An 11939-nucleotide genomic window follows, 5' to 3' on the forward strand; every position below is an offset into this window, starting at 1 on the left:
AGTGATTGTGAAAGATGGTATTGTAAACATCTAATATGAATGTTACATGTTTGAGATGTGATGAAGATACGACCCTGCAGCGAAGCGACCCGTCGTATAGTTTGATCTGCCATAAACGACGTCGGCTGGCTCTCTGCATCCTTAAAACGGCGTCGTATGGATTTTTCTTATCTCAAATGCCAGGAAGCGCGAGAGAGACAACTCCAGAGCTCTTGAGAAATGTCACTTCTTCCCTCCAAGTTTGGCTCTCTCCACCTCCATCTCCATCTCCTCCGCCCTCCAAACCCTAACCCTAGCCGCCGTGCTCTACCTCCCCCTCGCCGTCAATCACTCAAAATATTCAGCGGCAAAAGGTCCGGCAAGCAGAGATACCCGTCGGAGAGGAAGGTCCTCAAATTGAAGCACACGGACATCGTCGGCAACGTCAAGAACAAACACCAAGGCATCTGGCGGCTCTCCAAGCTCGCCGTTCCGGTCGACCGCGACCCCGGAAAGGACTTCCTCGGCGTCTCCCAGAGCTTGCTTGAAGAAATCGCCAAAGTGCTTGAGTTTCCGGTAATTCAATTTTCAAGAGCTCACTGAAATTCAATTGTTCCGGTAGTGATACTAATCTTTGTGGCTTTCACAGGTCGCTTCAATGCTGCCGTTGGAGGCGTTCACGGTGGTTCGGAAATCGTTTGATGCGAGGAAGGTGTGTGTGTGTTTAACTGTTTATACTCACTTACATTTAGCCTAGGGGTTCAGTTTTATTTTCCTGTAATTAATTGTTTGGATGATGAAGAAGAGTTGGATTAATTTTGGTTAAGTAAGAAGTACTGTGATGACTTTGTATGTAGAGGCTGAAAGAACCGAAATTCGTTTACATAGTGGAAATGGATGTTGATAAGCTATTAAGTTTAGAGCCTCGTGCTTGGGAATTCATTTCGGAGTTGGAGCCTAAAGTTGGGCTGGTAGAACACATGCCTTAAGTGAGGAAGTCCGGAGATTTGACGGGTATTATACAGGACTTGAAACAAGTAGATCAGGGTTCAGTTTCGGGAGTAAATGAAAATACAATGCTGAATGGGTCTCAAGGATCATATACATTTCCGACAGCTAGGAGACCGAAAATTGCGGTGGTGGGTAGTGGACCGTCTGGGCTGTTTGCTGCTCTTGTTCTTGCGGAGTTTGGTGCAGATGTCACCTTGATAGAAAGAGGTCAGCCTGTTGAACAGAGGGGGCGTGACATTGGTGCTTTGGCTGTCCGCCGGATTCTGCAAACAGAAAGCAATTTCTGCTTTGGAGAGGTTATACTTATAACTTGATTCACCTTAGATGTTTTTCTCGTTCAATGAAACACATTCTTACATTTATCTTTACTATTGAATCATTTATCAAGGACTTATTCGTGGCAGGGTGGTGCAGGTACCTGGAGTGATGGAAAGCTCGTGACTAGGATAGGAAGAAACAGTGGCAGTGTTTTGGCGGTTAGAACTCTTCTCTATAGTTTTAGATATTTAAACTATGCGTGTGTGCTAACAAGTGTATCACTTGGTCTCCTTCCTTTCAAATGAAGCCTTTATCCACTATTATGTGAGTTGATTGAGACTTGCTTCGCAGGTTATGGAAACTCTAGTTCAATTTGGAGCTCCAGAAGGAATTTTAGTTAACGGAAAGCCTCATTTGGGAACAGATAAGTTGGTTCCACTACTTCGCAAGTTTCGGCAACATTTACTAAAGCTGGGTGTGAGTAACATATACATTTTCTTCCAGAAACCATTTCTGCATTATTACATATACGTTTATCATTTCTTACATATCCTAAATTGTTTGTAATTTTTTACTCACATTCTCAGGTTACCATCAAATTTGGGACAAGGGTGGATGATCTCCTTGTGGACAATGACCAGGTTGTAGGTGTCAAAGTTTCTGATTCAGTTGACAGGCTACAGTCTAGTAGTAAGAGATGGGAATACGATGCTGTTGTTCTGGCTGTAGGACATTCTGCACGGGATCTTTATCAGACACTTCTGTCTCATAACATTGAGTTGATCCCGAAAGATTTTGCTGTGAGTTATTTACTTAATTTACCTCCTTTTATTTCAGTATTCAGAGATACATGTATCTATGTAGTTATGCATGCTTTCATGAATCTTCCGACCATAACCATGCTTTCTGGAGACTTATGATGCTATAGTTGTGTTCAATGATAACAGCACTGAAGCATATAAAAGTAGTGAATCAGTAGCATAATTAATATAATCAAGTAGTTGTCTCTGGCATATGACATACATATGATATATGGCTGAACATAGTCACCATAGAGCTTCTATCTTTCCATCTGTTTTTGAAGTTTGGATACCATCCTTTTGTGGCTAAAATGACAAGTATCAATGTAAAATCCCATTGCTTCTTGTGCTTGAGTTCTGAAAATACTTTGTAAACCTGATAAAAGCTTTATTGCTGAAGGTTGGCTTGCGCATTGAGCATCCTCAAGAAACTGTAAACAGCTTACAGGTTGGTTACATATTCAGCTTGATTTGAAACTCTGAATGTGTCTTTGTACATTCTTTCTGATCATATAAATTTTTTCTACCAAGCAGTATTCTGGATTGGCAACTGAGGTTTGCAGAGGACGCGGTAAAGTACCAGTGGCAGATTACAAGGTTGCAAAGTACGTAAGTAGAGAGGACGGGGCTGAAGCTTTGCATGCAACTAGCCGTAGCTGCTATTCCTTCTGTATGTGTCCTGGTGGTCAGGTACTTCTTTCCGTTTTTGAGTTTTTTGATGATCCCATTGCTGCTTTTGCTTTTCTATGCACCATATTATCCAAAGTTTTAATGATTTCCAACCAACCACTAATGGGCTTTCAAATGGCTAGTTGAATGAATTTATGAATTACGCATGATCATGGATTCACCTGTAATATGTTACAATGGTATTTGCAGGTTGTTTTAACAAGTACAAATCCATCTGAAATATGTGTCAATGGCATGTCATTTTCTCGGCGTGACTCAAAGTGGGCAAATGCTGCACTAGTTGTGACCGTCTCAATGAAAGATTTTGGTGCATTGAATCTCCATGGACCTCTAGCAGGGGTTGAGTTTCAGGTATCTTTGCTGTTAGATCCATTCTCTTCTTATTCAGTATACAGGTGCCGAATTTGGTGCCTCCAGCTTTTGTTACAAGTGATTGCAACTTGAAAACTAGGTCAAGGTTTTTTTTTGTCATTTTATTTTGGCCTGAACCCAAATCCTTTTCCATATTCTCCTTTTCCTTTTGCTAATGTGATATGAGATAGATCAAGTCTGGTTGCTCATTTGATACTTTTTTGGTTTAATTGGTATCTCCTCCATGATTTAAACTAAAATAGCATCGTAAGACCTAAAACTTCAAAACTTGTTCTGATGTTGTACTCATTTAGAGAGAATTTGAGCAAAGAGCAGCAAGAATGGGAGGTGGAAATTTTGTGGTACCTGTGCAGACAGTAACAGATTTTATGGACAATAAATTATCAGGTATATTATTATATCATATTGACTGATCTTGTCATTGTTCCATCAGATTATATGCTAATAAGGCGAAGGTTGGGTTGTTTTTCCAGTAACATCTGTGCCACAGTCAAGTTATCGATTAGGTGTGAAGGCAGCAAATCTTCACAAGTTATTTCCTGATTATGTAACGGAGACTTTGCAGCAGTCAATTTCAGCGTTTGACAAAGAGGTATAGAATTCTCTTTGTTTGTTTTTGATCCTTCCAGTATTTTTATGCTTAATGTGCTAGACTGCTACTCGTTACTAATATATTTTTGTTTTCTTAAAATGTTGAACCTTCAGTTGCCAGGCTTTATCTCCAAAGAGGCCCTTCTTCACGGGGTGGAGGTAATCCAGCTACCAGAAAGTTGTTATTGCTTTTTCAGGAACTTTTATATTACGAGGATGATATGTAACTAATGGGTTGTACCTCGTTACCAGTTACCACTAATGATATGTCAGTATCTTACACCATCATAATATCATTTCAGACCAGGACCAGTTCTCCTATCCAGATTCCCCGCAGTCCTGAAACTTATGAGAGCACATCTTTGAAAGGTCTCTATCCTGTTGGTGAAGGAGCAGGTTATGCTGGAGGGATTGTAAGTGCAGCTGTGGATGGTATGCATGCTGGTTTTGCAGTGGCAAAAAATTTTGGATTGTGTAGTGATGGCATAGAGTCAATTTTGGGTAAGGCTCGAAGTGCTGGATTTTTGGAATACTAGAAGCTTATTCATGGTTTCAAGTTCGTTTGGCGTTCAAAACAATCTCAATCATCTATGTTGAAGATCTTGGGACCTCAGGTAGATACTTGCATGATTCATAAGAAGCTAGAGAAGAAAAAGATTATTTTAGTGTGTAATGTTTAACATAACCTCCTGTTGTTATGCTTGTGCAGTGATGAAATTTCTCTACTTCTGTCAAGGATTCAAAATGATGGAACAGGAAGTTTCTGTCCCCGCTCGAGAGTTTATCTGACCAATTACTTTCTTTTGCATTGGATATAATGCTGAGACTTGATTTTCGTCGCAAAGGAGGATGATTGCCACCATGACATGAGCCTTCTGTTTGATGATATAGAGACGTCTCTCCTACTGAAACAAAACCAAAGACGAACAGATTGGCAGACGCCCTCCAGGTTCCAAGCGACATTGACTTGGGAAAATCCTGTAAGATTCAGGACCCTGTGTAGTTTTAAGTTTTAACTCCACTTCAGAAAACCTAAATATTGCAATATATCACGTACATCGTTTTGACTCTAGAAGTTTATAATCTGCAATCTAATCTCTTTATTTAATGCACGTCAAACACGTACATGCAATGTATTCAGACTTGAGAACCATTGTGTTCCCATAATGGTCGTCCTCTTTGTAATTGTAGTATCTGCCAAGCAGCCAAGGTGTGCATTGTGAACTAGAAACCAAACACAAGTAAAATCGGTGAGTATATTCATATATATTATGAATACAAGAACGACAACATGGTCAATGCGGATTATTTATGTTCAGAATAATCAACATTGCTCATGTTATTTAGTGGAACAATTAAAGTAGACATTGTTGCCCACATGGGATGGAAGCACATAGTGACAATTTCGAACAAGTAGCAGATTTTGCTTGGTCTTTCTTCCTTGAAGAGCTACAATATAGAAGATGCATATGTTGGTTTAATAGTAGGGACATGCTTTGGGCATGGCATATGCATGGGTTCGATTCGCCATGATTGCATTCCATTATTATATTCTAGCACAAGAGCCCTCATCATTTGGTCCTTTTCCAAGTTTTAATTCAAGAAGAAGATTTGGCAGAATCTGCATTTCAATGATGCATTATTGATATTGTAATCACTGCATAGTTCTTTCTGATATTGTTTAGGAACATTTTAAATTGTAACATGGAATGACATGCATGTTCAACTACTTAATTATGAGCTTAATCTATATTGATTTCATGATAATACTACAGTATATGATACATATGAACGTTGTTTATGGTGAGTTGTTCGTATTTGGAGGATTCACAAGTGAATAAATCCAGAAAGAACAAGCAAGAGGAACTGGGTAGGCCAAAGAGATGGGGATGTCTCACAAAGAGTTCAATTTAGGCTTTGACTTCTAATTGAAAGCAGATAGTTGCATAACGTATGAGGTGTCCAAATTCCAAACTATCAAAAGGGACTTCTCATATATATAATATATTTTTAATATGGCAAACTGTTTTTAATTTATTGAAATCAAACTAACAAAAGAGTGAGACAACATAATCTGACCTCTTATATATAATACAATTCTTTTAAATTCGCTGCATCTGCGTTACAAACTGTAGTAGACGTTCTCATGCCAGAAGAGGAACCATTAGGAGATATTTTGCAATACTTCGGTTTATATAGATTTCAGATGTTTAAATCGTTAGTTATGATGTCCAATCTATGCTTTATTCTTCAGAATATAATGACTTGAAAGTTTCTGTTAGAGTTGTTCAACCTATAAGTTTATTTCTCATGCACTTCTTCACATATTCCATGATTCTGTCGCACCGAATCACGAACTTTTCCAATCGATCAATGTTGGTGTACATCAATATCAATGGGGCCGATCGATCTCCAGCTTTCGGCTAAAAGTAGCAGGGATTCGATACTATAGCCACTGCCAGTGCGTAATGCCTGGTTAGTTAGTGTCAGGCTGGGGAGGAACTAAAGACATCAAATTAAGGATTAATCAAATGATCAGAGGAATGTCTAGCAAACATGAAAGCTTAGAAAGTTAGAACATTGATCCATAAAAGGAATATATGCACAACAAGCAGAAGCTGCTTTTGACAGAAGGAGAAGGAGCTTTTGACTCTGCGCTTTTTATCATGTAGAATTTTGAAGTGGTGATGGAGGGAAAATAAAAGCAAGGAAAGACCTAGCTAGCTACTTGATTAGTTCATACATCATGATTACTCACCATGCACCAGTACATGCTTGTTTCTTAATTTTATTTTGGCTTGAATACCAAAATTAATCATAAACCTCTTTTCTTGGACTAATCATTTTCATAGAATTGTCCTACGTAATAATTCGTCTTGTGGCTTTTGGTGGCCATTTATTCCCAGATAAAATTAAATGAACTTAAAAGTTTTGACAACAAGATCGAAATGTACAAAACAGAACAAAACTGCTTGCTTCTTGTGAAAGAATTGAATAGAACATCCGTGTACTCATGCATATAGCCAGGGACATGATTCTTGGTTGGCCATCGATAAAGACTACTCCTCCAGACGCAGCCTTGCCAAGTCGTTGAAGGTCAATTTAAACCCGAAATATCACCCAGTATGAAAATGTAGTTAGCTTAGCTTTGACCCTTATTCTGGGGTTTTATACAATGAGTTGCTGATTAATTGCATGTCGGTATGATTTAGCAAGTTAGACATTCACCAAAAACAAACCTCCCCAGAAAATTGTTAAAAACAATTAGAATGTTTGGTCGTGCTCTCTCTTGCGGTCAATCATAATTCGACTCATCTAACACTATCTCTATGCTAAATATGACCGTAAAAACGATGGGCTGGTTTAAAAAAGTAGAAAAACCGCTTGCACGGGTCCTCAAGAGTTTCACATAGCCTAGATAGGGGTAACATTGTCTTTTGTGAACATAGCAGAAATTTCCCGACACGTCTCCGGCATATCCGACGGATATCTGACAAGTCTTCGAGTGTGTGATATCATTGGACTGTTCGGAAAAGCGCCGGAGATGACCACATCCGGAGCGCAAAACGTTACAAATACGTTTGGATTCGTAACTTAAGACAGTTATACCCCTCTATATAACACCAAGTGTTTAGGTGGGGTGCCACGCAGGAGAACCGCGCCAAGAGGTGGCGCGAAAACAACGTTCTTTCCCGGTCCCTCCTAACTGTAACCGTTCCTTCCCCCTTTTTTTAATTTATTTTATTTAAAAGAATTAAAAAATGCACTTTTTTTCTCTTTTGGTCTTAAAAAAATTTAATTATTTCCTCAAATCAACCACCACAGCCTTTGAACCTTTCCTTAATTTTCCCCCTCTCCCTCTCTGCCGCTTCAAACCTCTCGCCGGAAAATCTCGACTCTCCGATCACCGTCCCTACAAGCCCCCTCCGTTCCAGGCGAACCTCTCCCCCTCGCCACGCTGCCTCGCGATTTGATTTCTCGAAGAATCAAAGCTCTAAAACATCCCCTCGGTAAGTCTTTGATTTGTATATTGCTTGTGATTTTATGGTTTTTGCTGATCTCACTAATTTCTCTCTCGAATTGATTGGTGGAATTTCAAGGTATGAAATTTTCGGTTAGATTCATTGAATTTTTGTATATACGGAGGGAGAGATTTGGATGAGCAGTGAATACCTGGAACGTGTCTTCAATATGAGAGACAAAACCCGGTTCAATGACATGGATCACTCACACCTCGGATTCATTTTCCTCTTCAATTTTCTATTACTGCATTTCATCGGTTTATCGTTAATTCCAAGTTTCCAACATAAGGGATGTGTTAGGCTTGATTTTCTATCCATATATGGTTCTGAGTTCTGTCCCTGGTTTCTAATTTTTAACACTGTAAAATTCATGGGGATGGACAATGATCCTTCGTCCACGTGGACCTCCATGTCTTTTTCCCACATCTCCCTCAAGAACATCACCACCTGCAAGCTTCAACCTTCGAATAATAGAACCTTATAAGTTATAATATTAAGCTCTCAGAATCAACTAATATTTACTTAAATCTTTCACAAAAACTTAGAGACTGGACAACCAATACAGTACAATAATTATAGTAAAGTAAGTAAATTTCAGGAGCTTATATTAGGAAATTGATGATGCATTATTGCATTTTAGTGCTTAGTTGTTACAGTGTTGTTGGTTTTGAAGTTGACCCGTTTCAAGCCCAATCGACCATGGCAGTCCCGTGAGAAAGGACCACACCAAAGAAAGAAACTGAAAGCCAGTTTGTACACCACCCCTCTCTTCCCCCTTTCCCTTTCTCTCTTTTCTCTCTCTTATCCTACACCTTCATCTCTCCACTCTCTCCGCCCTTTCCTAGGGTACCCCCCCCCCCTTTACCCTACACCACCCTTCATCACAGTTATAATTTGGTGGGTAATCAACAACTCTAACCTCTCCCATTCCTGATAACCGTCAGTGACACCGACTCTCCGTAAATCGCTGTGCCCACAAATGTTGTGTGCCCTCCTCAATTCCCTGACCTTATCACCCTCCCCTCCTGGATTTGGGTCTCTAATTATTCGCTGTAACTGTGGAATTGATTCCCAATTGGATCTGAGCCTCTGTAAAGATGTATGCTTTAACCAGTTTGATTATTTATTCTTTGCTCTTTCCAGACTGCCCCCCCCCCCCCCCCCTTGACTCTTTTTTTGCTTCTTTACTTGTTTTTGGCAGATTTATTGCAGAGAAAAGTATCAATCTTTGAAGCAGCATTGGAATTTACGGGTTTGATTTTGGTGAAGAGAGAGCAGCGATCAATGTGATGCTCTGATTTCATGGATGTAGGTGAATCTGAGCGCAGGCCACCGTTGGTTCCCGCCGAAAAGTACAATGCACCTTCTTCACTCGCCTCCTCCACGCGCCGCCCTCGAATCCGGGAAGTTAGCTCCCGTTACAAGTCACCTACTCCCTCCCGCCCTAGCTCAACCGCCGGACGCGCTCCATCTCCGAGTGTTTCGAGGACGCCGCGGTCTCCCTCATCTTTGGCGCCAAAGAGATCACTGTCGGCCGACCGGAGAAGGCCCGCCACGCCTCCCTCGCCGTCGCCGCCGGCGTGTCCATCGACGCCGGTGAAGGATTCTGCGGCTGATGTTTCGTCGAGAAGAAATGGCCGGTTGGCTGATGGTGGTTTGTGGCCTTCGACGATGAGGAGTTTGAGTGTTTCATTTCAATCTGATTCGATTTCGATTCCTGTTAGTAAGAAGGAGAAGCCTGTCACTAGTGCTTTGTCGGATCGGACACTGCGATCGTCGTCCAATGTGGCTCATAGACAGGCTGAGGGAGCTCCGAGGAAGCTCACGCCGGAGAGGAAAAGGAGCCCGCTTAGAGGGAAGAATGTGTCTGATCAATCGGAGAATTCTAAACCGGTGGACAGCTTGCATTCTAGATTGATAGATCAGCATCGGTGGCCTAGTAGAATAGGTGGCAAAGTATCTTCAAATTCCAATTCCAATTCGTTAAATAGAAGCATGGATCTTGGTCCTAGGATCCTTAAGCTTGCGACACCAGCTCCCGGAGTTGGTGTGCCTATGCTGAGGCGAATGCCTGCAGCTGATGGATTGGGAAAGCCGGTACAGAAATCGGGTGGTGATGCTGCGATGTTATCATCAGTCCATGGACTTGGTAGAGCAAATTCAGCTGATGATAGTACACTGCATAAGCTTGTGTCTAATAGGCTTTCAGAGAGGTTGTCAAGTGGAACTCCTAAAGTCAGATCCCTATCGCGACCGTCCTCTCCCAATAAGGCCTCATTGTTCTCGCCTTCTGTTTCAAGGGGTGCCAGTCCCTCTCGGTCTTCAAGACCCTCTACTCCTCCTTCTAGAGGAGTTAGTCCATCGAAGGCGAGGGTTTCGAGTGCTTCTTGTCAATCAAGCAGTGCGACTTCTGTGCTTAGTTTCATTGCTGATTTCAAGGGGAAAAAGAGTGCAGCTTACATTGAAGATGCCCATCAGCTGCGGCTACTTCACAATAGATTTTTGCAGTGGAGATTTGCTAATGCCAGGGCAGAGGCTGTACTTTATATTCAGAAAGTAACTGCAGAGGTGGGTTGTCTGTGTAAATTGCAAACTTTTAAGCCTATTCATCTGCCTTGCTCATTCTGTTAACAATCTGTAATACTGCGAACATCCTTTTATGTCATGTCATATCTGGAGACAGTCCTGCTGATCCAAGTGGCTTCCAAACACTTTTACACACACCAATCCTTCTTAGATCTTTGCAATTTTGAACTACTAGAGTGTTGTTTGTTCGTAAGAAATGTGTGTTTCTAATTCTTTATAATAGGATAAGCCAAATTTAATGAGAGTTTTATTTGACGATGCAGAGAACTCTGTTGAATGTGTGGAACGCTACACTAAGTTTGTGGGATTTAGTAATCAGGAAAAGAATCAAACTCCAGCAGTTAAATCTTGAGCAAAAGCTGAAGTCAGTATTGAATGATCAGGTAATGCCTCTTTTGCACAACAGCGGTTTCTTTATTGTCAATATTCCGGTTTGGTGCATTGATTCTAAGTCAACGCACTATAATGTGAGATCACAATTTTTATATGATTCCATATTTGTGCATTATAATTGTCCAGATGGACTACCTTGATGACTGGGCTTTACTTGAAAGAGATCATATTGCTGCTTTCTCCGGGGCTATGGAAGATTTGGAGGCAAGCACTCTCCGGCTTCCAGTAACTGGAGGGGCAAGGGTATGTTATATGTTGCAAGAAAATCACTTTTTTTCTTCATAAATGAAAGGTTTTTTTTTGTTTTTTTAATATATTTTTTATAACTATAAGCTATACTTTTGCAGACGGATATTGACTCTTTGAAGGTAGCTATCTGGTCAGCTGTTGATGTGATGCAAGCAATGGGGTCCTCCATATGCTCTTTGCTCTCAAGGGTGAGATTTATGTTATTGGAAATTAACAACAACAATAATATAGTGCTCTATTCAACCCCTTCTGTTTCCAGTACTGTTTTTTTTTTTACATGTACTGGGTTACCTGGGTAGCACTAGAACTAAACACCAATTCAGAGATCTCTTGCAACCGAAAACCTGTCTATGATGGGTATCATCTGTCGAAAGAATGTACCTAATAATTTGAAATTTTATCTTTATATGAACAGGTGGAGGGGGTGAATGGTTTGGTTTCAGAACTTGCTGTTGTAGCAGCGCAAGAGAAAGCCATGCTTGACGAATGTGAAGCATTGCTGGCCTCAGCAGCAGCTATGCAGGTACAATAATCTGGCCACAAGTTGTGTTCTCCATATGATTGTGCCCTCGTTCCTTTGTAATTGGCTTTTATCAACTTCTAATTCTTCGTAAAAACAGGTAGAGGAATACAGCCTTACGACGCAACTCATACAAATGAAACAAGATTTGGGAACTGCCAGCAGCCAATTTTGGCAACCGAGACACCTCCTTGACCCTGACTAGCCTCTAAGCTAATCACACAAGCTTCCCAATTCCGAACGGATACATACTCGAGCTGAGATAAAAGTGTCTCCTCGGTTCCCCTGTGAATAATGTAAATTGTGTTTTAAGCCGTGATATGTCAACGTGTTGTTCCCCGAGCGAAAGAGCCATCGGCTCCGGTGCCTTCCACTGGTAGTAGTAGCTTTTTGTATTTACGCTGATGAAAAGTAAAAAAAAAAATGCAAAGGAAGCATGGTTCTGGAAATGTCAATTTAGATGCCAAG

General features: G+C 40.8%; 2 protein-coding genes across 2 annotated transcripts; both read left to right on the forward strand.

The window, feature by feature from the left end:
• The first annotated feature begins 88 nt into the window (after positions 1 to 88).
• LOC126794621 (uncharacterized) lies at positions 89 to 5435 on the forward strand. Its single transcript, XM_050521384.1, is given in 14 exon segments — positions 89 to 555; positions 629 to 691; positions 837 to 1286; positions 1395 to 1466; positions 1600 to 1725; positions 1836 to 2048; positions 2449 to 2496; positions 2583 to 2738; positions 2928 to 3089; positions 3404 to 3497; positions 3584 to 3702; positions 3816 to 3860; positions 4004 to 4315; positions 4411 to 5435. Coding segments are annotated over 13 exon segments (2118 nt in total). The 5' UTR covers positions 89 to 219; the 3' UTR covers positions 4238 to 4315; positions 4411 to 5435.
• Positions 5436 to 7527: 2092 nt separating this feature from the next.
• LOC126794631 (AUGMIN subunit 8-like) lies at positions 7528 to 11798 on the forward strand. The gene is given in 9 exon segments (XM_050521395.1): positions 7528 to 7711; positions 7802 to 8822; positions 8925 to 10291; positions 10573 to 10692; positions 10829 to 10945; positions 11050 to 11139; positions 11367 to 11474; positions 11572 to 11620; positions 11623 to 11798. Coding segments are annotated over 7 exon segments (1794 nt in total). The 5' UTR covers positions 7528 to 7711; positions 7802 to 8822; positions 8925 to 9025; the 3' UTR covers positions 11667 to 11798.
• The last annotated feature ends 141 nt before the right edge of the window (positions 11799 to 11939 follow it).

This window comes from Argentina anserina, chromosome 1 (assembly GCF_933775445.1).
Source record: "Argentina anserina chromosome 1, drPotAnse1.1, whole genome shotgun sequence".
Taxonomy (NCBI): domain Eukaryota; kingdom Viridiplantae; phylum Streptophyta; class Magnoliopsida; order Rosales; family Rosaceae; genus Argentina; species Argentina anserina.